At 35.4% G+C, this 26067-nt stretch overlaps 1 protein-coding gene across 1 annotated transcript in view; it reads left to right on the top strand.

The window, feature by feature from the left end:
- The window catches only part of DARS1 (aspartyl-tRNA synthetase 1), a 60280-nt gene that overhangs the window by 10545 nt on the left and 23668 nt on the right, over positions 1-26067 (top strand). The window contains exons 4-6 of the mRNA XM_081262069.1: positions 8506-8608; positions 21142-21244; positions 24985-25065. Coding sequence (XP_081118195.1) covers positions 8506-8608; positions 21142-21244; positions 24985-25065 — 287 coding nt within the window. The remainder of the gene's footprint in view (positions 1-8505; positions 8609-21141; positions 21245-24984; positions 25066-26067) is intronic.

The following is a 26067-nucleotide window of genomic DNA, read 5'->3' as shown; positions in this document are numbered from 1 at the left end:
AATAGGGAAAGACAGTATTGGAAATTTGAACATTGAATATTCGATGTTAAAGAACTTTTTTTGGAGGGCGGATACCAAAGATTGGACTCGAGTGCTGTGACATGCGACTAAATCAGAGTCACTCCAGGTGAATTTGGGTTGGCACAAAATAATTACACAGATATTACCTTTTTATTGGGGTCCAGTGATGGCTCTTGACTTTAGGGGTTTGTTGGAGAGAGAGAGCTTGCATTTGGATTCTGTATTTTTATAGAGGGGGATACAGAGGGACATTTGGTGGAATGTTCCAAATAAGGCAAAGAGTCAGTTTCAGGGGGTTGAGTCTAGCTTCTTGATGTCTTGTGGTCAGTAGATTGATTTACATCTTGGCAAGTCACACCCATCTCAGATGCTGTGTGGGAATACAGGCAGAGCAAGAGGAAAGTACACAGGTGTATTGCATGGCCCAAAGAGCACTCAACATCAGGCTAGTCTTCCCATATGCACAAATGCTCATGGTTCACACACACAGCCCATGGCTGGCCCATGACACTCAGAGGGTACTGAGCCACATCCCCAGCCCTATTTTGTATTTTATTTAGAGATAGGGTCTCACTGAGTTGCTTAGCACCTAGCTTTTGCTGAGGCTTGCTTTGAACTCGAGCCCCTGGGATTATTGGCTTGTGCCACCTCACCCAGCAAGAACTAATTTTTTATTTGAGATAGTACTGTGGTATCATTTTTTTCCCCTAAAGATCTTATCTTTGGGGCTGGGGATATGGCTTAGCAGTAGAGTGCTCGCCTCGCATGTGCAAGGCCCTGGGCTCGATCCTGAGCACCACATACAAATAAATAAATAAAATAAAGTTGTTATGTCCAACTACAACTACAAAAAATGAATGTTCTTAAAAAAAGATCTAATCTTTTAGAGATGAATACTAAAATATGTACAGATGGAACAATATGACTTAGGCTCTTTCAGAATAGTATAGGAATTGAAAGATGAGTGGGTTGGAATAAAGTTGAAACAAGAATGGCCATAGGGTGATAATTAGTGAAGTACATGGGATTGTAGGTAGAGAGTGGTATCATTTACAAATATTGATTATTTTGTCCTTTTCTTTCAAATGTTTATATCTGATTTCTTGTTTCCTTTTATAGTAATCAATAGATTCTTTAGTACTGCAGGGATTTACATAGTGAAAAAAATTTCAAATAGAAATTTAACATCCTGGTGATTTTATTTCAAGACTTTAGGAATTCTACATAGAAAGTTGTTAGAGCTGAATGTGGTAGCACATTCCTGTAATTCCAGCTACTAAAGAGGCTAAGGCAGGAGAACTGCAAATTTCAAGGCCAGCCTGAGCAATTTAAGGAGACCCTGTTTTGAAATGCAATAAAAATTGCTGGAGATGTAGCTCAGTGGTAAGGTGCTTACTTGCCTAGCATGCTTTAAGCCCTGGGTTCAATCCCCCATGTGGCAAATAAAGAAAAGAAAATGTCATTAGAAAACAATGTCAAATTTAAAATACTTCTAAATTTTCTATTTATTGGGAGCAGATGTTTACTTTATCTGTCAGACCTTTGTCCAGAATTTTTTCTTTTCAAAATATGTGTTGACTGATGTATATATACACTCAACCTTCCAAGTCTGTGAGTTCTGCATCTGTAGATTCAACCATAGACCAAAACTACTCAGAAAAAAAACAAAAATTGCATCTGTATTGAACATGTACATTTTTTTCTTGTCATCATTCCCTAAACAATACAGATTTGATAACTATATGGCATGTACATTGTATTAGGTGTTGTACTCTAGAGATGATTTGAAGTATATGGGAGGATGTACAAAAGGTTATATGCAAATACTATTTATGCCATTTTATGTAAGGGACTTGTGCCTCTGTAGATACTCACTTTCACAAGGGTCCTGAAACCAATCTTTCACAGATAGGGAAGAATGACTATGTAGAGGGATGTTTTACTACTATAAAGTGTCCTTTTCAAAATCTATTTAAATAGATTAATGCCACGTTTTTCATGTTCTTGTGCTTTTTAAAAGTTGGTGGTTTTGGGGTGTGGGTGTGTATAATATATATATTTATGATGGCTTTAATAGCAAAAATTTTGAAACACTAAAAACCCAGCAATATAAAAAATTAAATGAATATTGATGTCTCCATATAGTTGTTTGCACGTTCGTTAGGTAAAATCAAAAGTTTTCAAGAATCTTAAGAACCTGTGCATAATTAAAAGAATTGAAAATTGTATATCGTATGAATAACACAATTTTGTGGTATATACATACCATGGATTAAGAAATAACTAACACTGAATAGAAAAATGCAGAATTATTTTTATTGTTTTTAAATACTTTTCTGTAATTGTGATGATTTTTCTTTTTATAATGGTCCCCAGTTATACTGCTGAAGTATTTTGTGTGTGTGTGTGTGTGTGTGTGTGTGTTTGTGTTTGAGCACAAGAAGGCTATGCTATACCTTCCAAAGAAAATACCTATTAGAAAACTTTCTTCAGCCACGAGTTAAAGTGTTCTTGGCCCTGAGTTAAATGTTAGTGAACCAACAATATTGCTTGGAAGTCCTTCCATGAGCCAGACATGGTGACAGATGCCTATAATCCCAGGGAGTTGGGAGGCTGAGGCAGTAGGATTCAAAGTTAAAAACCAGCCTCAGCAAATTAGCAAGTCCTAAGCAATTTAGTGACTGACTCTTGTCTTGAAATAAGAAATAAAAAGGGCTGAGAATATGGCTAAGGAGTTAAGCCCTGGGTTTAATCCCCAGTACCAGGAAAAAAAAAGGAAATCCTTCCATGGTTCTAGTTGTAGATCTCCATGGTTAGCATTTCTCCAAGAAAGTTATCGAAAAGTGAAATTTCAAGGTTAAAGGATATGCGTATGCTTGATCCCCATCCCCCCGCAATTGTGTGAAGAGTTCATTGGTATTTTGTTAAGAGATTGCACTGAATCTGTAGATCACTTTTGGGAGTATGGGTATTTTAACAATATTCTTCCAGGCCATGAATATGGAAGGTCTTTCCACCTTTTAGTTTTTTTCAGTTTCTTCCCTATTTTGTAATTTTCATTGAAAAGATCTTTCACTTGCTTAGTGTATTTCCAGGGTTTTATTTGGTTGGTGGGTGGGGTTTGTTTTTTTGGTTTTGGGTTTTTTGTTGTTGTTGTTGTTGTTGTTTGTATGTAGATTTTATATCCTGCTAGTTTACTGAATTTGTTTTTCAGTTCCACTAGTCTTTTGGTGAAGTCTTTAGATTTTTCTTTGTATAGAATTAAGGGGTAATTTGACTTCCTCCTTTCCTATTTATATGCTTTTTGTTTCTTACATTGCCTAATTGCTGTGGTTAAAAATCCTTTTAAATGGACCATTAAACACTAAAGCTCTAGTATTTGCAAGTGCTTTAACATAAAAAGCTTGATGACCCTACCATTTGAATCAAATGTAAATGTTTCAGTAATGAAGATACATATATATGAAGTGAGTAATAACAAAATTTCCATTCTAGTATATTAATAAAAATGTTACAAAATGTGTTACAATTAGAATTTGGATCTGAGGTGTCTCCCAGAAGAATTGGGTGGTAACTATAGGCAGATTAAGGGTGTGTCCTGGATAGGTAGGTGTATCTTCTCTAAGACCCCATACTCCCTGCCCTTTTCTCTCTGCTTCCTGGCTGCCCTGAGTGGAGCAGTGCTCTTCGACCTGGCCCTTCTGTTTTGATATCCTGCCTCATCTTGGGCCCAGAGAATGGACTTGGCATCTATGGACTTAAACCTCGAGCCCCTTGTTGTGTCAAGGATGTTAGTCACAACAAAAAATGCTAACTAAATAAAGACTTTCCATGTTCAGTTACCTTAACATATATTTATAAATTTGTTATATTGAGTCAAGAGAGCATTTTTAAGGCTTTTTATTTTTATTTATTTATTTATAGTTGTAGATGCCTTTATTTTATTGGTCAGTGTTTATGTGGTAAGGATTGAATCCAGTGGTGAGGATCAAACCCAGTGCCTCACGCATGCCAGGCAAGCGCTTTGACACTAATCTACAGCCCCAGCCCCATTTTTAAGTCTTTTATGCTCATTGCCCAATTGTTCTCTAGAAGTGTTTTTCAAGTTTACCTTACGGTCAGCAAGTTATGATAGAATGTTTTTACTTAATTCTACCAAGCTTTTAATATTATATTTTTAAAGAATCTTTGCTCATTTAAAAGGTAATTAATACAAAATAATTGTTTGCTTCAATTTACATTACTTTTATCACCAGTAACATTTTGTTCCTTTACACATTTATTTGCTATGGTTTTCTTCTTTTTCCTTCATATTGTCCATTCTGAACTATTGCCCATTTATTTATTGGGATCTTAATGTTCTTTTGTCATCTTTAAGATCTTATGTAGCTTATATGTCATTTATCAAATGTGTTTTCCAAGGGTTATTTTTCTTTTAACTGTTTTCTGGCTGGGGCCTGGAGATTGAGCCCAGGGCCTCATATATCTAATAGAAACTATTCTCTGCTCTTTCTTATACTGCATTGACCTGGCTATTTTTTGTGTTTGTACATTTCTACATACTACATAGGCTTTTACTATCATAGGCTCATGGGACTGATCTCAGCTACTTCACTCCCTTTCTCTCCAATGCATTGCCTTTTTTAAAAATTAATTTTTAGAATTACATGTAATAGACACATAAACATTTAAGGGAACAGTGATCAGGCTGCACTTCATTCATAATCATTGATTTTATGATTTCTTTTCCCTAGCAGGCATGCTGAATTTGGGGACATTGATTTGTTTCTGCATTAAGCTTCCTAGGACTTCCCAGGTTCTACTTGTGTTGCATCCTGAATGTGGCCAAGATTTCCTGTCAACCCTTACTTTTCTTCTATACCTACTTCTCTGATTGAATAAACTACCAAAAAAAATGAGAATTTTGTTTTCTGATTAGGAAAGTTTATGTTTATTGTGGAAAGGCCTCAAAATACAGAAAAAGACACACACACACACAAAATAAGTTCCTATAACTTCACCATTAAGTAGATGCATTTTGGTGTTTTTTCCCCTAAATAATCAATCTTTTTTTTTTTTTTTTTTTTTTTTTTTTTTTTTGGTTGGTCAAAACATTACAAAGATTGCAGAATCACATCGGTTACACATCCACATTTTTACATAATGCCATATTAGTAACTGTTCTATTCTGCTACCTTTCCTATCCTCTACTATCCCCCCTCCCCTCCCCTCCCCTCCCATCTTCTCTCTCTACCCCATCTACTGTAATTCATTTCTCTCCTTGTTTTTTTTTTTTTTCCCATTCCCCTCACAACCTCTTATGTAATTTTATATAACATTGAGGGTCTCCTTCCATTTCCATGCAATTTCCCTTTTCTCTCCCTTTCCCTCCCACCTCATGTCTCTGTTTAATGTTAATCTTTTCCTCCTGCTCTTCCTCCCTGCTCTCTTCTAAGTTGCTCTCATTATATCAAAGAAGACATTTGGCATTTGTTTTTTAGGGATTGGCTAGCTTCACTTAGCATAATCTGCTCTAGTGCCATCCATTTCCCTGCAAATTCCATGATTTTGTCATTTTTTAGTGCTGCGTAGTACTCCATTGTGTATAAATGCCACGTTTTTTTTTTATCCATTCATCTATTGAAGGGCATCTGGGTTGGTTCCACAGTCTAGCAATTGTGAATTGTGCTGCTATGAACATCGATGTGGCAGTATCCCTGTAGTACGCTTTTTTAAGGTCTTCAGGGAATAGTCCAAGAAGGACAATAGCTGGGTCAAATGGTGGTTCCATTCCCAGCTTTCCTAGGAATCTCCATACTGCTTTCCAAATTGGCCGCACCGATTTGCAGTCCCACCAGCAATGTACAAGTGTACCCTTTTCCCCACATCCTCGCCAGCACTTGATGTTGTTTGACTTCATAATGGCTGCCAATCTTACTGGAGTGAGATGGTATCTTAGGGTGGTTTTGATTTGCATTTCTCTGACTGCTAGAGATGGTGAGCATTCTAAATAATCAATCTTAATGTATTTTCTACACAGACAAAATTGGAATTATACTCTACATATGGTTTTGTTGTTGTTGCTGTTGTTTGTTCGGGCACTTGACCGCTGAGCCACACCCCTAGCCCTATTTTGTATTAGAGACAAGGGTCTCACTAAGTTACTTAGTGCCTCGCTAAATTGCTAAGGCTGGCTTTGAACTCGCGGTCCTCCTTCCCCCGCCTCCTAAGCCGCTGGGATTACAGGTGTGCACCCCTGCGCCCTACATAAGGTTTTTATCACTTTTCATATGGTAGTCAATTATGAGTGTTTACCAGATATTTATTTACTTTTGTGTTCTCAGCATCCAGCATATTTGTGCATTATCCAACTACAAAATAGTGATACTCAATCCTTAAATAACTAACCAGTAGTAGTGATGCTATTAATAATATAACAAGAATTAATTGTTAACATTAATAGGACTGTGCCTCAGCTTTAAACATACTATATAATCCTCCAAATGTAAAAAGAGACCCTGTGAGTAGTAGACTATTATTTTCTCCATTTTGGAAATGAGGACATTAAATGGTTTGTTTTTGTTTGTTTGTTTATTTATTTATTGTGGTTCTGGGGATTGAACCCAGGGCCTTATGCATTCGAGGTAAGCACTATACCAACTGAGCTATATCCCCAGGCCCAAGTGACTCAATTTTTCCCACAGGCCCTTCATAGGATGTGATAGGATATCCCAGCCTTTTGATTTCAAAAACTTTATTCTCTACCAGACCATTAAACTAAATATTACCCCCCAGTGCTAACCCAGAGACATTTTACTGTGCTTATGCCTTGTAAGTCCTATAGAGCTTTCCCCTCCATTCTCCAAAAAGAGGTCTTTTGTGCAGCATTAGAGTTTCTCACTGTATGGCTTTGTAGTGCAGCTAGGCCTGTGGTGGTTCAGTCTGAACCTCTAGAGCAGCTAAAATATTCTGATTAAATTCTGGCTTTGCTTAATAATGTTGTATTACCCGTTACCTTCCATTTTCACTAACATTCTACGCTAAGTGGAATAGTATCTGACTTTGGATTCTTTTAGTAAGTGTCACTCTAATCTACCCATAAGAGTCCCTGTGATAGTTTTTACTGTATAGTATCTTAAAATTCCTTTGAATTTATTTAAACAACTTTCTTCAAGATTTTGCTTTGTTAATTTTAGTTGCCCTGGAGGCTAAGGCAGGAGGATCATAAATTCAATCCCCAGTAGTGCAAGAGTGGGCGAGGGGGTGGTGTGAAGATCTTACTTTGTGACTGGATCATACTCCAGAGGAAAAGGGAAAATTAATGTCTTTTTAGAGATAAAAACCTGTCAGTCATATATGACTCCAGAGTCAGTAGATTGTATCCATGTCGGCACTTTGTTTGCAACTTGTCATTTTTATTCATGATTGCTATCTGATTTGCATTTCAAAATACTGTGTAGTGAAAATAATAACTGTAAGTCTGCCTGCATTTTTGCTTTTTCTTTGTGCAAGGATAATTCTTAATGTGAAAGATAATTCTAAATTTAAAAATCAAAATCTTTTGATGTTTTGCAAGACAGTCTAATGAGAAAAGTGGTTTTGAAGAGATTTAACTCATTTTTATAAGAAAGTAGTTTTCTAGTATTTGATCAGAGACTTAAAAAGGATGTCACAAGGATACATAATGACTGAAACCTATTGTGAATAATATTTTTTTAGGTTAAAGATAAGGAATGACAGCTCTTTATGAAAGGAGGGGAAATCAAGAGTTACAGGATAAAAAATAAATAAAACTGGTTATAGAGCTGGGCATGATAGTGCATGTCTCATCTCAGCTACTCAGGAGACTGAGGCAGGAGGATCACAAGTTTGAGGCCAGCCTGGGCAACCTAGCAAGACCCTGTCTCAAAAAAAAAAAAAATTGGAAAGATAATAAAGGAAATCAGAATATGAAAAGTTAACCTATCAATCTAAATGTTCTTTAAAATGCAGTTTGATTGGAAGAACTCTTTTAGACAGACCATCCTCATGGAATGTTTGTATTCTTGTTATTACACACTTTATTAGCATTTTGGTGGTTGTGTCACTGAAGCTTCCATGGTAGTTTGTGCAGTGCCTTTGCTTATAGAATATATTAGCTATCGAATGAATGTTGAAAGTGATCTGAAGTTACTTGAAATTTGTGTAATATGACAAAATAATCTTGTAGATTTCTGTATTTTTTTAAATTAGTGATTTGCCATGTTCTTATAGAAAACATGTTAAAATCATTTTTTGTTACTCATTGGTGAGAACTTTGGTTTCTCTAAAGCTCATTGATTATTTTGACTGTGACTGGAAAACAGGGTGGATACTTATGTGTGTACATGCCTGATGAGTGTAGTAAATTTTGGCCCAGTTTTAAAGTAGAGAAGCATTTTCCTTCTTTGTAAAACCCGAAGTAGTATATCCTTAATGCACTTGTGTTTTTTCTGTCTTATTCAGGGAAGCAATGCTTCTTAGTTCTACGTCAGCAGCAGTTTAATGTCCAGGCTCTTGTGGCTGTGGGAGACCATGCAAGCAAGCAGATGGTTAAATTTGCTGCCAAGTAAGTAAGCAATTATATCCTGTTGTCAGAATAAACAATGGTGGGAACCAAGACTCCCAAGGGTTTGGACCATTTTCATACATTAACATCAATGCTTCGTTTGTTTAAAAATGTAGTTATTTAAATTGTCAGTTCAGTGTTGCTGAATACATTAAACTTACAAAAGAGAAAATATGGAGCACAGGCTTGAAATTCATTTGAAACTGCTGAAGCAGCACTCTTTACAGACAAGTCACATTTACTTTCAAGTAGAGTAACAAAAAGCCTGGCAGCCTCAACATAGCAGAGCAACTTTATTTTGTTGTGTTTGTTGAGCTTCCTTTCCTCCTCCCTCCCTCAATTTGAGATGTGCCTACTAAGCAACAAGTTTCCTAACTGATAATAAAAGTATATAAAATAAAAGAATGTTGTTTGCAAATGATTCCCTCCTGAAGGAAGTAAGCTAATGGCATAATGTGTTACAGCTTTTAACTTTGACACTCAAAGGATTTAGAGCAGAAAAAGGTCTACAGGTCTGGCATTCTTGCTCAGAGTTCCTGCAGAAGCACATTGTTTTTATGCAAGAGGCGGGATATAGAAAGAGAAAAGAATGGTGGTTGTGCATGCTGTGGCTCTGAGGTAATGAGAGTAGTTTTATTTGTTATTGGTGACATGGTTAGTTTTGTTTGCATGTTTTTCTCAATTTCATTGGAATTTTATTCCCATGATAATGATCAAAGATGACAAAGGAAAATGGATGGCTTTTACTTTTAAATAGAGTACTTAATAAGTGTAAAAATGTTTTTTAAAAGAAAGAAATTAGGTTTAGAATAAATGCTATATTTTTCCTATTGATTTTTTTAAAGATGAATATTCTTTAGATGGATGCTTTCAAAGGTGTGTTAATAATATAGATGAATTACAAATTCTAGAATTAGAAAGAAATTTAAAAATGATCTAACTTAGTATTCTAATTTTTGTTTGAACCTTCCCTGACTCCCTACCGTAGTGTTTTACACATAGTGGATGGTGAACAACTGGTTGTGGTTTAAAGATTTATTTATCAGATTCAGTTTTATTGTTTCATAGTAATAGTTGCACTCAGCTTTTAAAATTTCAGTGCCATGAATTACATCATCTCACTGATGAATTTAGTAGTTTTAGTGTTACTAGTATGGCAGCTCTACCTGTCCCTTTCCTAGACCTGCTGCCCAGAGACTGCCTCTTCGTGTCTTCTGGTCCTTTGCCTGTATTTTCTTGTGATTAGGCTGGCTTGTTTTGATTTCTTTGTGTGTGTGTGTGTGTGTGTGTGTCCCTTTATTTTATTTATTTTTTATGTGGTGCTGAGGATCGAACCCAAAGCCTCACAAGTGCTAGGCGAGTGCTCTACCACTGAGCCATAACCCCATCCCATTATTTTCATTTCTTAGATAGTAAGTGTGCTTGTGAAATACATTTGTCATTATGACTTAAGATCAGTATATTTCCTATGAAATAGGACATAAATGAGTTTGGTTCCTAGAAATAAACTTTTATCTATAAAAAGAGCCTTATATAAAAAGAAAAAAAAAGATGGCCATGGAATTCACAGACATATATGCCAAATTATATTTAATATACCAGAAATTTTTAGGGAAAGTTAACTTGGAATAGATAATTTATTAACTTCAAACAAATAGTGTATGTTGGGTTGTGTATGCATGATAGGTACTACAGATTGAACCCAGGGCCCATGCCTGCTAGACAAGTACTGTATCACTGAGCTATATCCCTAGTTCTTCTTTTTAGTTTTGAGACAGAGTCTTACTAATTTGCACAGGCTGGTTTCAAATTTGTGATCCTCCTGCATCAGCTTCCCAAGTAGCAAGGATTACAGGAATGTGCTACCAGTCCTAGTCAAGCAAATAATTTTTGGTTTTTGTGTTTTATATATATACAAGTTTTGAAGTATGTGAAACTGGCATTTTACATAGAAGGTATTTTTTTAATTGAATTGAATTATAACCTCAATGTTACATTCATAGCATTCTAATTAAAAGTCTTGCCTCATTTACCGTTAATGTTCACTAAGAGACATTCTACCAACAAGTGGTGAGTCTTTGTGATATCTTTAGAAGTAGACACATTAAGAGCTGGGGTTATAGCGCAGTGGTAGGGCACTTGCGAGGCACTTGGTTTGATCCTCAGCACCACATAAAAATAAATAAATAAAATAAAGGCATTGTGTCCATCTGCAACTGAAAATATATATATATTTTTAAAAAGTAGACAACATTAAAGTAGTCCACAGAAAAGTTATTCTAATTAGTAACAACAGTTGTTCATATCAAACATCAACTACAACTTACTAGCTGAAGAACTAGTTGTAGATGGTCTCCCAAACAGAATCTAGTTAACTGATGTCTTCACATGTAAGTTAAAAGAAAAGCAGGCTTTCATCCATATGTGATGGTATAAGAATGATCTTACTTTTAAACAAAGGAAGGATTTAGATAATTTCTAAAGTGAAAATCAAAATCTAGTTGTAACTTAGGCTTAACAGTTAAGTTGTAACTTGGGGTTGTTTTGTTTTGTTTTGTTTTGTTTTTTAAACAAAAAGCTATTTTTAGTCCCCTAAAAATTGTACCTTATACAGTTGTATGTAACTTTGGCAGTAATATGCTAAGATCTTAAGCTAGAGTAATTAAGAATAGTCCTGTTGGGGCTGGGGATGTGGCTCAAGTGGTAGCGCGCTCACCTGGCATGTGTGCGGCCCAGGTTCGATCCTCAGCACCACATACAAAACAAAAGATGTTGTGTCCGCCGAAAACTAAAAAATAAATATTAAAAAAAAAAAAAGAATAGTCCCTGTTAATGGCTTTTATTAACTTGGGAAAAGGGGAAAGTCTCATGACTAAAACTGTGACAAATGATGAGTTTTTAGTATTTGGGGTTGGTTTATTGGTAAGATAATTTTCCAGCTCCAGATGCATCAGTCACCTTGTCTTTTTTATATTTGGACTACTAAGGTAGCTCAGAAATCCTTATCCTTGGTGGTAGAAGACATATATCTTTTCTTACAGAAAGCTAGTAATCTTATCTTTGTATTCAAAGTACTAATTTTTAAAGAAAAAGTTTGTACTTTGAAAATTGTTACCTCCTCTGTTCATACATAATAATAAATCAAGTGACACTGTAAATTCTTAAGAACTTTTTTAAAATATTTTTTTAGTTGTAGATGGATACAATATCTTTATTTTACTTATTCATTTTTATGTGGTGCTGAAGATCAGACCTAGTGCCTCACACGTGTGAGGCAAGTGTTCTACCACTGAGTTACAACCCCAGCCCAGAAGAACTTTTAGAATTTAAGATGTATCTTTTTTGCCTGCTGTCTGCTGGTTCCTTCTCTACAATGGCTGGTTCCCTCTCTACAATGTTTTTTTCCAGTACACTCTTCAGATTGGGCAGAATCTCTATGCCTACAACCTCCATCTCTTGTGATTTTCTTTTTGGGAAGGGAGTATGGGGGGGATTTAACTCAGGGACATTCAACCACTGAGCCACATCCCCAGCCCTATTTTTGTATTTTATTTAGAGAGAGACAGCGTCTCACTGAGTTGCTTAGTGCCCTGCCATAGCTGAGGCTGGCTTTGAACTCTTGGTCCACCTGTCTCAGCCTCCCGAGTCACTGGGATTATAGGCCTGTGCCACTGCGCCTGGTCCCTTGTGATGGTTATTGATTTCTTAGGGATCCACACAGGATGGTGGAAATTTTTTATATTTTAGTATACACTTCAATAGTAATCTTAAAATTATGGAAGGGTATTTTTCCATGTTAAATGCAGCCAAGAACTTCAGTGTGAACTTAGTTCCTCCAATAGAATTTAATTTCACATTCACAGTTGAAGGATCTGAAGCCAAATGATATCTGTGTTCAGTATAGGTGAAGATTTCAAAGCAATTTGAATACAGACTTTGAACACCACTGGGTTACCAGGTGGTACTTGATAGTAAAAAGACATTCTGAACTCAAAAAAACCTGTACCATTTAAGCAGTTGGTATTCAATCCTATTTTTTGTCTGATAGGGGCAGCAGATCATTAATAGTATAGTAGCAAGGAAAAATATTCTGTTTTCGGTTTCAGTAGTTTATCATATTAGACATTTGATAATCCATTTACAATTATACAAATTTCAATAGTGCTGCATTATGAATTTTCACATGAACAACATAGTTTTATAAAATTATCCACTGATACTTTATTTAAGTTGTCATCGTTAGATTGTTCTTTGAAGAATTTTAGTTAATTATGAGGCAAAATTTTTCTGAACCAACCTCAAAGTTTCATGTAATTATGAACAGGCATTCTTCACATTACTAACGTTGAAATCAAATATAGAAACACATTATTAAATAGAGAACTGACACTAAGGCTAAGCTTTATATAGTAAACCAATGTCAGCAAATTTAGTTTTAGTAAAACTTTAAAGTTTGAATTGTTTTTATTTTCTTTAAAAATTAATTTTAAAAGTAAGAGCTATAATAATAATAAGCATTTACACTAGTTTTGTACTTGTAGAGTTTGGGAGTTTTTGTTTGTTTGTTTTTTTGTTTTTGGTTTTGGCACTCTATTGAACTCAGGTTCTCACTAAGCAAGTGCTATACCATCAGCTACATCCCCCACCCTTTTTTTTTTTTTTTTTTCATTTTCATTTTAGTTTGAAACCATCTCACTAAGTTGCCCAAATTGGCTTTATCAGACTTGTAATTCTTTCTATAGCCTCCCAAGTAGCTGGGGTTACAAGCCTGGGTCCCCAGCTACTTGTAAGTATTTAAGTAAAATGATAAAAAATTAATTTAAGTCATCACTGAAGGTCCCTGATATCTTTTGTTCTACTAAAGAGAGCCCATATAGTATTTTCAGAGTCAGTTCTTGGTCTGTGCCATGTTGAATAGGGAATATACTTCTCACCTATCTTATTTTAAACTTACTGTTCTTGAGATTTTGGTAAAGAAAAATGAGTTCATAAAATAATTCATCATAGAACCACTAGGATGATTGAAACCTTTCATTTTTGCCAAGCACCAGTGAGAGCTGGCTTAATAGAGGACCAGAGAACCCAGAGACTTGGCTTACCCACTAAATGGTAACAAAAATTCAGGCTCCTTCTGAACTCTACTCAACCAAGCCTCCACTTCTAGACTTTGATGTTTTTATTATATGTGAAACGCTATTAATATTTAAGAAACTAAATAAATCTACAATTAAAATTTAGTAATGACTGCTGTTGATATATCATGCCAAGCTTTCTGGTATCTAGCATGAATTTTTATACTTATTTGGGTTTTCTTCCTTATTAGTACCTGTACCAAGCCATAGTACAATGATCTCCAGCATCTTCCCCATCTAATATACCGAGAAATAAGAGGTTTGCTCATAATAGCAATAATAGCTGACTATTCTTATGTACTAAATATAGACCTGTGAAGTGCCATACTTGCATTTTCTCACCCATTCCTCATAGGAACTCTGTAAGGTGTAGAGAGTGTTTTGTTTGGGTTTTTGGTTTTTGGTTGGGTTGGGTTTTTGGTTTTTATTCTTTTCTATTTATTTAAAAAGTATAATTGAAGCTAGGAGCAGTGAGATATGCTTGTAACCCAGTGGCTCAGGAGACTGAGTCAAGAAGATTGCAAGTTGAGGCCAGCTTCAGAAACTTAGGGAGGCCCTAAGCAACTTAGTGAGACCCTGTCTCTAAGAAATTGTAAGAAAGGGCTAGGGATATGGTTCAATGGTTAAGTGCCCAGTACCCCCAAAATAAATAAAAATATATAACAGATTTTAAATTAGTATAAAATATTTTATGTTTGAATTATAAGTTGATGCTAAAAATAATTTCAAAAGAGAGATTTAAGTTTTCTAAACATTAAGTTATGAAACTCATACTGAGTTTGTCTCTATTCCTATAAAGCAGTAGTTGCTTTCCTAAAGAATCACCCCATTGTTTAAAAGCATGCTATAAAAATAATGGGGAACAAAACTGGAACTGAGTTCCATGTTGCAATGGCAGTTATTTCAGTAATTTAAAATTTTTGGTGTTTATAAGCGTAAAATCTAGATACCACTAGGCATATCTACTAATTGATTGCATCTAGTTTTATTTAGCGCCCCCCTTTCCTTATCAGCACTGTCATCAGATATAGACCATCTTACACATTATAAGGCACAAAGTCACTCAGCAAAGCACCTGTGTGGTATATTGAAGACAAGTTTCAACTTTTAAGTTAAAATAATTGATTTGGAAAATACAACCACAGACTAAAAATTTAAAATAGGGAGTTATCATTTGCCAAGGTTCTGGAAGATGATGAAAGAGTTTTTCTGGATAAATTGCAAGCTCTTTGTTAAACAATTGCACAAACTGAAATCCTCCATATAGTTCCATCTTCAGCAAGGGATAAGAGATCTTGAAACATTCGGGTATGGGTGTTTTTTCAGATTACTTTTTTGTAGAATAGTGCTAATACACTGTTGATTCTCTGTTATATGGCATATACATTCCAATTTGTACTGTGACAATTTGTACAATAAAAACCACAGGATTTATGGAGAAATGACTTAATAGTATGATACTGAGAAACTTAATCGGTGGCACTTTCTTTAAAGGCAAGAATTCAACATTTTAAACGTAGGTTGAATAGTTTTATACATGGTGGATACTTGAAAAATACATAAATACTACAATAAATATAATATTTTGCCTTTAAAAAAAAAGATCTGCAGTTTGCTGGTGGAAGTAGAAAAGAAATGCAGCCTATGAGCTATTGTGAAATAATAGAAGACTGCCTGAAATTGGAGGGAAAGTAGTAACACCAGATGTGGGTGATTGTGGCTTATAACATAGGCCACAGGTAGATGTTTTGAGATAGATGTGTGTATTTTGAATATTCCTGTGTGACTGAGGGCACCCAAGCACTATTGTCTTCCCTGGCCTATTGTTTCTTACTAATGAAATCTGACTTAGGCAAATACAGAATTCTCTGCTTACATTGTTCCTAATTTATCAACTGTGTTCACACTTTCAGAACAAGTTTATACCAAAATTGATTTGTCTCTTGAAAGAGATAATGATGTTTGCCCAATGATTGGGTTAAAAACATGGGTGTTATCTGTTTGGTTACTGCTTGTGTGGGGATGAGGAAAATAACAAAGTAGACGATAACTTCAAAGTTTCTAGTTTGAAGAAACTAAGTAAATATGACAATATTAATTTGAAGTAAATTGCCAAGATGGGCTATACTAAACATGACCTCTGGAACTGGGATGAGCTCACCTTTCCTTAGAGCACTGGCCAAATAAAGGAAAGATAACAACAGGACTGAGACTCTGCTTGGATGGGCAGTCCACAGGATTTCCAAAGCTTTAACTGTGTTGAGTAAATTGAAGACAAGTTTCAACTTTTAAGTTAAAATAAAGCCAAGACTGAAACAGGTAGTTTTACTGAAAACCATCATTTTTTTTCTTACTGATAATATTCTGTTCCTCTCATCCTGAGTCTTCCCTCCGTTCTAAGTATTTCCTCCATTGTCTTCACCATCACTCCATTTTAACACATCACTCCTACGGCCACAGCGTGGGTTTTGTCCCTCAGGACTTCACCATTTTTAACTCCAGTGACCACCATTCCTAATGACAGTTTCTACCAATCTCCCTTTCCCAAGCCTACTAATTTTCTAATGTGCCGCAGTCTTGGCTGGGCACAGAATCACGAGCCACTCACAGCTTTGTAGATTCAAACAGCAATTCTTTATTCCAGAACTCACACTGGCCTCTACACACGTTCTGGGGAAATCCCAGTTCTGCTGCCCAATTCACCTACTCCACAAGGCTTTTTTTCCAATATCCCATTTCAATCTCAGGAGAACTCAACGGGAACAAGCAGCAGGAATACCCTAATCCCGGCAGCAATAATCTTCAACCTCCAACTTCCCTAAAACCCTTATTGTCTTAAACCGGGAATGCCCGAAACCCAAGGACTCCCTCAAACCTGATCAGCTCTAAACCCAGATCCGCCTTGGTCCTTGAGCAAGGTCACCTTACATGCAATGTCAACAGCGAAATCCATTTAACATGGGGTACGCTAGCAAGGAAATTTTGATGCGTCATTCCTACTTGGCAATGGCCCTCAGCACTAATGGACTTCATCAAGACTTCTAGTCTTTTTTATCTGTCTTCTCATTTTCTCCCAGTATATTCAACCTCCTTCTGACCTCATGCAACCCCCATGTTTCATTCCTAGAACTATTCTCACTGCATGATTATCCACCACTTTTATCCACCTATTTTGTTGTCTTGTCCTGTAAATACTGTTCAAACTACCCTGTCCTATACACTCCTCTGACTCCATAATCACACTGAGGTTTGAGTATTGTGTAGGATTTGTGGCATAATGATTGATTTCCACTGATCAGCTGTGCCCAGTAATATATATTCTACTTTATAATAAAAATTGAAGATTATAAGCTGCCTGTGTTTGAACTCTTCAGGATCCTTCCTCTTTATCCCTTAGTTTCTAAGTATACTTACAAATGAAAAATTTGGAAAACTGAGTTTTATTGCTTACTATTTCAGCAGCCTTCTTTTATGATATAAAAGAAATTCTGGTGGATTCTGTTTTTTTTTAGGTGAAGTGAAAAATCCTTTTTTACAAGTGTTTTTGGCTTATATTAGAAATTTGAGGACCAACGAAGCATGAAGTGATTCAAAAAAATTTTTAACACATTCTACTTAGAAAATCAGCTGCTTAGTGAGCTAGCTAACCATTCTGCCAGAATCTAATTTGGAAAATTGTATGCACAGAAAATGTCTATGAGAAAAAAGCCATTTCAGTTTCCCACTTATTTATCATTCTGTTTTGGGTCATTTTTTCCCTCTACTGCTAAGATTGAACCTAGGGATGCTTTACCACTGAGCTACGTCCCATCCTTTTTTTTTTTTTTTTTAAATTTTGAGACAGTGTCTCACTAAGTTTCTGAGGCTGACTTTGAACTTGCAATCCTCCTGCCTGCCTCAGCCTCTCTCGAATCAGTCTTTATATATAAAATGCCTGAGATTATCTTTACTACTAGGGAGTGCCTAACGACTGTTTATTCTCAAGATGTCTCCATTTTGAATGTTACCACCCAAGGACACTAGACATCAAGACATGTGAACTCATATACAACAAAGTGGGAGAAATAATGGTATTTATATGTTAATTGCTTAGGCCCTACATTGAACTCTATTCCCTCTGGCCGCATACCAGGTGGGAAAAAGCTGGGAGTCTACTATTAAAAATATCAAATCAGATAGTTCCAGATGGGGTTTCCTCATCATTTACAAGGCAAAATATGAGGTCACTTTTAATATCTTAAGTAGATAACAATCTTAGCATTTACTTTTGACATTAAATTTGAGGTGTTTATCTTTTACCTTATTAGACTACATATACAGCTAGCAGTTTTGAGGTTTTTCCTTAAAAAGAAACATTGGGGACTGGAGTTGTGGCTCACTGGTAGAGTGCTTGCCTAGCATGTTTGAGGCTCTGGGTTCGATTCTCAGCACCACATACAAATAAAGAAAAATAAACACACCCCAAAAAAAGAAAAGTGGCTGGAACTGGCTCAGTGGTAACACACTTGCCTTGCATGTGTGAGGCACTGGGTTCGATTCTCAGCACTACGTATAAATAAGTAAAATAAAGATCTATCTACAATTAAGGGGAAAATATTTTAGAAAAGAAAAGAAAGAAACATTGGAATTTAATACAGAGTAAACTGTTTTCCCCAAATTATCTCTCCTTGGAATGCTAATCTGAAAAGTTGACTCACTAATTGGATTTAAGTACCATAGGACTCTGTCACATTATTTTAATCAATTCTTTGAAAAGATCAATTTTGTTGTAGCTAAATGAATATAAAAATGAAGCAACTGAGGGGCTTGGGGTTGTGGCTCAGTGGTAGAGCACTCGCCTAGCACATGCAAAGACGCTGAGTTTGATCCTCAGCACCACATAAAAATAAATAAAGGTATTGTGTCCAGCTACAACTAAAAAATATATTTTTTTAAAAAAAATAAAGCAACTGAATGAGTTACATAAAGTTGTTGGCACATCTTGTTCCTTAGAATTTTAAGAATAAATACTTTATTGTATATCTGAAATGGTTCAAAGGCTTTAAATGAAATTTGTCTGGAAACAGGAAGATACAATACCTATCCAAATCTGTATTTCTGGACTTTCCTCTTATGTTGACTTTAATAATCTGATTTAGTAGCTAATGCTGGAGTTGAGGCAAGGAATGATCCCCTTTTTTTTTCTTTCTATGTATTGTTTTCATTCGTTGTATCTCTAGCCAGACCTAGGCAGAATGTCTTTGACCACATTTCAGCTTCTTTCTGGAAGGAAACTAGTATGAAATTCAGTCCATAAGAGTAGATAAATTTAGCTTGAGTCAGCTTAAAGAAGACTGTCTGGTAATGGAAGGTCCAAGAGACCATCAAGGGTCTTTTGCAAAGCAAAAAGGGGTAAAGTAAGAGAATCAAGATGTTTGGAACATAATAAAAAGATAGCCAGGTGGGGCAGGGCAGGTGACTTGGTAAAGCAGAACTATACTAACCAATGAGGAGGAGAAAACTTTCCTCATATAGACATGTGAAACAGCAACAAAATTCTCATAAGGCCTGAATCATATACTCAGACATCAAGCTTACTTGTGTAAACAGATGAGGCAGCTAGTGGGTGGCAGTCACATTAAGACAGATTCAGTGACACCAGATTGCTAGTATTGGAAAAGGTTTTAAACAGTAAACTGAAACCTCTTTGTCCTTTCAGGTCTTAGAAGAGCCTTATCTTAGTTCACCAACTACTTTTGCCTTAATAAATTGAGCTGCTTCAAAACTCGAAATTTTAGTTAGCTATGATATCATAACTCTAGAACAGGAGAAAATGTAAGAAATTTATTTACTCTTGTTTATTTTTTTTTTATTTTTTGGTACCAGGGATTAAACCCAGAAGCACTGAGCCACATCCTCAGCCCCTTTTTCTTATTTTTTATTTTGTGACAGGGTCTCACTAACTTGCTGAGGCTGGCTTTGAACTTGTGATTCTCCTGCCTTATCTTCCTGAGCTGCTGGAATTATAGGTGTGTGCCATCACACCCAGCTAATTTTTTTTTTTTTGAGATAGTTAATAACAGGCATAGAATCCTAGGCTGTATAGCAAAGTAAAATGAAAATTTTTCTTCCTTACTATTCTGAATCTGTTATCCTCATTTTGATCCCTTCCCTAAGCAAATGTTCATGAACTGGATTGGGATGGTGGTGTGTGTAAAATAAGCACTGTTGGGTTTCTGAAATGTTTGATAGCACCACAACTACTAAAGACCCAGTTCTTCATCAGAATGAATAGAACTTTTCCATGAACATTAGATCTTATCGTTTTCAACAACTGTATTGTGGCATATTCTACTGGTATAAGAATATACACAGGGGCTGAAGTTGTGGCTCAGCGGTAGAGTGCTCACCTGGCATGTGTGAGGCACTGGGTGTGATCCTCGCCACATAAAATAAATAAGGGCTGGGGTTGTGGCTCAGTAATAGAGTGTTTGCCTAGCATGCTTGAGGCACTGAGTTCGATCCTCAGTACCACATAAATGTAAAATAAACATATTGTGTCCACTTAAAACTAAAAAATAAATATTTTAAATAAATTAATTAATTAAATAAAGGTATTGTGTCCACCTACAACTAAAAAAATTTTTTTTAAATATACACAATAGTAAAACTAGTACATTTTGTATGGGAATCACTATTTCCTCCTTGGTTATATACCAGAGATTTTTAAAATACATCAAGTGTTTTAATAACTTCATAAAGGTTTTATTTCAGAATTTGAGTGTCTCATTCAAGATTAAAGTTTCTTAAAGAATAAACTACCTAGGAGTACATTTATTTTATGGTCATCATATATTAAGGTTTATTCATAAAGGCAGGAATACACAATCCAGTAGACTGTCTGTTATAAATCCAGTGGCAAAGTTTACTCAGAAACTATAGGCCATGAAGATTTAATTTCAAAACAGCACCCTAATGTCCTCTTGAAATCTTTTCAGTTGACCTTCTTCTATTATTTAATACCATTACATACCAGTAATTGCATTTATTGAAGCTAGTGTTTCTCATTATAGGAAATGCTGATCATACTGAATCTCAAGTATGGAGAGCAAAATGTTCTTTAATAAATAATTGAAAACCTTTTGCTACTTTTCACAATTTACTTGGCCCTGTTGCCTTTTATGCCCAGGGTATCTTATAAATGATAACTAAACTATGGCATCTAAAAAATAATCTCTTAAAGAATGTCACAAAGTGTGCAACATAATAGCTTATTTTAAGTAGGTTAAATAGACTGGTTTTATCTCAAGTGGCTACTGTTTTAAAGAGAGCTTAACATGTTCAGCTTTATTCTTTAAACACCAAATGAATCCTGACACCTCTAATGAGTTGATTAAAGTTGGGAATTTTATCTCTTGACAGCATCAACAAGGAAAGCATCGTAGATGTAGAAGGCGTTGTGAGAAAAGTGAATCAGAAAGTTGGAAGCTGTACACAGCAGGATATTGAGTTACATGTTCAGAAGGTAACCGTTTTCAAAATATGAAATTGTGAGGGCTGGGGAGCACTTTCTAGCATGTCTGAGACCCTCGGTTTGATCCCCAGCACCTAAACAAACACACATACACACACACACACACACCAAAATATGTAAAAATATTTATGTATATAAATGGTATCTAGAAAAAAATTACAGCTTTTCACGCCACATCTACATTTTTTTGAGAATTTTTAATATTTATTTTTTAGTTCTCGGCGGACACAACATCTTTGTTGGTATGTGGTGCTGAGGATCGAACCCGGGCCGCACACATGCCAGGCGAGCGCGCTACTGCTTGAGCCACATCCCCAGCCCCACATCTACAGTTTTTTAAAGCAATTTTTTTAAATTTATTTTTTAGAAGTAGCTGGACACAATACCTTTATTTTGTTTATTTATTTTTATGTGGTGCTGAGGATCAAACCCAAGACCTCGCACATGCTAGACGAGAGCTCTACCACTGAGCCACTATCCCAGCCCCAACATCTACATTTTTTTAATAGTTTTTTTAGTTATAGATGGACACAATGTCTTTATCTATTTTTATGTGGTGCTGGGGATCAAACCCAGTGCTTCACACGGCCAAGGCAGGCGCTCTACCACTGAGCTACAGCCTCAACAGTTTGTGTTATATAACAAATTATCTCAGGTTTGTTTGTTTTGTTTTTTAATTACCTCAGGATTTAATGACTTAGAACAACAAACATTTGCTTATGATTCTGTGAGCAAATTAGGATAGGCCTGTCTGGAATGGGTCACCTGCTCCACATGGCATTGACTGGTTCACTGATGTATCTGGAGCATCGCTTCTTATGGCCTCTCCTAATCTAGGATCACCTAGATAAGTTGGTATGGTACTAGGGTAGTTCCCAGAAGCAAGTAAGGAGAGCCCTGTGCACAAGCACTTTTTTCAAAATTTCAGCTTGTGTCATGTTTATTAAATATCCCTTGTTCAAAGTCATTAGGCAAAACTCAACTCTAAGTGGTAGTGAAATAGATTCCAATTTTTGGAGGAGGAGCAGCAAGAACATACATATAGGAACAAGAGGAATTATTGCAGCCATTTTTGTACTTAGTCACATAAGGAAAAATATAAAACACATCTTAAAAATTTATTTGCAATTATGAATCGGTCTTACTGTGAATTTTCTTCTGATGATGCTTTTAAAGTTTGATTGATTATGCCAATCTTTAATCATTTTATTTTATTGAATTAATATTTTCACAACATAGAAAAGTCAAAAGAGATGACCCCATATTGGTCTCATGTTACAAATAGTAACTTTTTTTTTTTTTTTTTTTTTTTTTTTTTTTTTTTTTTTTTTGTGATGCTAGGGATTGAACCCAGGGCCTTGTGCATGGGAAGCAAGCACTCTACCAACTGAGCTATATCCCCAGCCCATTACCTTTTTCTTTGTTTGTGTTTTTTTTTTAAACATAACTTTATCCTTCATCTATTTTTTTCTCAGGCATAGAAACTGAGAATGCTCATTTTCATTGACTTGGTAACCAGCTACTTAGGAGGATCACAATTTTGAGGCCAGCCTGGGCAACCTAGCAAGATCCTGACTCAGAATTTTTTTAAAAGAGGATTGAGAGTGGGGATGTAGCTCCATGGTGGGGCACTTGCCTAACATATGTAAAGCCCTGAGTTCAGCCCCCATTTCTACCAAAAAAAAAAGTAAATTCACACACATTTAGTACTATTGAAATAACCTTTCAATTTTGAACCTATAGCTCTGCGATTGAGGCCTAGATTATGTCTACAATATGCATCATTAAATATCTCTTTAAGAAGGTATCTTCAGGGTTGGGGTTGTGGCTCAGAGGTAGAGTGCTTGCCTAACACATGCAAGGCCCTGGATTCAATTATCAACACCACATAAAAATAAATAAATAAACGTATTATGTATTGTGTCCAACTACAACTAAAAAATTAATTTTTTTTAAAGAAGGTGTCTTCAAAACAAGATGGTTTCTTTCACCCTCACTTTATCTCTGTATGTGTATATACACATGTGCATGAGTATATATTAAAAAAATGAGGCAGACTGATTCAGAAAGACTAATAACACATACGTACTCACTAATTTGAGAGTAAGATTGTATTTAACAGAAATTGATTATCATGGAATTCTCTTGAGACATAGAAAATCTTATATTTTTACTGACCTAACTTGATAGAATTCTTTCTATGTGTCTTATTTTGATTCGATCCCATCAGGCAATCTGTAACCTAGTAAAGAAGTCCATTGATGCTGACTTCTAAGAAAGATAGCTCCTGTCTTCTAACTAACTCTTTTTCAATTCTTTACTGAAGAAAACTTTTAGTGACTAGAGCAAACAAATGTATTTTTAAGAAATTCTTACTCAACTAGGCTTATAGGTCATTGATAGAGCTCATGCCATACACAGGGCCCTGGGTTCAATCTGTAGCACCAGGAATAAAAGAAGATATTCTTAAAATGTAGCAGGCAACTTAAATAAGGGTTAATAATAAATATAAAGCCTAAAGAACTTACAGACAAGTTTTGCCTTAATAAAAATAGTTATAAAGTATTTCACAAAGCATAGTTTTACAGACTAAATAGAATTTTATCATAAGCAATGACTTCTCCTAATCATGTATATATTTATTCAACCAGCATTCACTGATAATATATACTTTGTACCAAGTATTATGTGAAAGTCTGTAGCTTAAATACTCAAAAACCTAATAAAGATGATGATGGATTTCTACTAATTATAAAAGTAAAAGAAGGAGATCTTTAGGTCTACTTTGTATTGGAAATCAAATTTGTTATCAAAGGAAACCCTACAACTTGGGTATAGGAAATAGTGACAAATAACTCTGCTTTACTATGAGGAAGACTGAAGTGTCCTTTTGACACTTTTTTTTTTCTTGAAGTGTCTGAGCTAAATGCTAAATGTGATCTGCCAACTGGAAGAATATAATTCGCTTTCCTGAATTAACTAAATAAAGGCATTTCCCTTTGTGCTTTAGCAAGTTTTCCAGCCACAGTTGGGAATATAATATAGTAATTTTTTTAAGAGTATTCGGAAAATCTTAACCCAGTCTTTATGATCTAATTGTTTCGTATCACTGAAATGTGAAATTAGTGAGTGGATATTGAAGAATTTTAACAGTGTAATGGAACATTCTGTATGGCAGCTTCCAACCAGAAAGCATCAGGAAATTACATGTTAATATTTGATGAGAGGAGGCAATTAAGGGATCCTTGGAAAAAAGGAAAAGAAAGGAGAGGTGTAAGCAGAGCTAGACTGAATCAGATCCTAGTAATATCAATGGTCAAATGCTTTTAACAGTAGTAGCAATTCTTATATTAATGGATTGATTCTTACATAAACCTCATTTTAATTAAAACTCTGAGATTAAATGATTTCCCTAACAACAGCTTTTGTATGACAAATCTAGGCCTTATTTATTACATTGGTGTTTACCCTAGGGATAACAGAATATTTGTTACACCTTTTCCTATCTGATTATTTTAACAACCCATTGAAGTAGGCAAAAATACCTCCATTTTATAGATGCAAAAAATATATATATATCTTCTTTGAGTTTTGCAAGCATTTTCCGTTAAGGATGTATGCAAACATTGCTTCATGTTTAAATCAAATGCAGATTTTTTTTTTTTTCTATTTAAGCAAAAGATACCAGGTTTTGTGTGCCTTTGCTATTTTTGGCCATTTCTCACTTTCAGATTTATGTGATCAGTTTGGCTGAACCCCGCCTGCCCCTGCAGCTGGATGATGCCATTCGGCCTGAGGTGGAAGGAGAAGAGGTATTTTATATTTATGAAATACACTTCCTCTGTATACTTAGTTTGTAAAACATTGAAAACCTGATGTCCTAGTTTTGTACTGAGTACCTGTAAATTGATTTGGGCTCACTTTTCATTTAAATTTACAGGGTCTGGGAATGTGCTTGCTTACTATGCACAAGGGCCTGGGTCTAATCCCTAGCACCATAAGAATATATAGGTATATAAATAAATTTTACAGTTCTAACATTTTTATCTCAAAATCCCTTTTACACTTTTTTGTTTGTTTTCTTTGAGGTGCCAGGGATTGAACCCAAGCCTTACACATGCTAGGGCTAGTCCTTTGGGCTGGGTATATAGCTCAGTGGTAAAGTACTAGCCTAGCATGCACAAGATGTACAAGACCCTGGCCTCCTAGCCTAATTCCCAGTACCACCAAAGAAAAAAGAAAAAAAATTGAAAATTCCCACCCTCTCCCAACTTTTATATTTTGGGTTTACCTATCAATATTTACAGTATTAGAAGTTAAGACAAATTTGAAAGAATTAATTTGTTTAAAACAATACAAATGTATTTTAAACTTGTATATGTTTCATATGAATAATAAAATTAGCAGTAAAAAGCATGTTATATTTTCCAAAACAAAAAATAATTTAGTGTCAAGTGACATTGTAAAAAATAATAATAAAAATAATTTTTAAAAAACTGATATTGTGTTACGTATGCATAAATCTTTAATGTCTGTCTTTTTTTTTCCATTTTAAAATGTTGTCTTTTTATTATTGAGTTTTTTTTATTTAGTACAGATACAAGTGTTTTATTCAATACATGTTTCACAAATCTTTTTTCCTATTCAGTGGGTTGTCTTCTCACTTTTCCCACCCTTTGGTACCAGGAATTTAACCCAGGGGCACTTAACCACAGAGCCATATCCCAGCCCTTTTTATACTTTTTATTTTAAGGCAAGGTCTCACTAAGTTGCCTAGGGGCTTGATCCGTTGCTGAGGCTGGTTTTAAACTTGT

The sequence above is a fragment of the Spermophilus citellus genome (assembly GCF_964194105.1).
Source record: "Spermophilus citellus genome assembly, chromosome: 11".
NCBI classification, from domain to species: Eukaryota; Metazoa; Chordata; class Mammalia; order Rodentia; family Sciuridae; genus Spermophilus; species Spermophilus citellus.
Note: the sequence above shows the minus strand (reverse complement) of the source record. Positions and strands in the feature narration are given on the sequence as shown.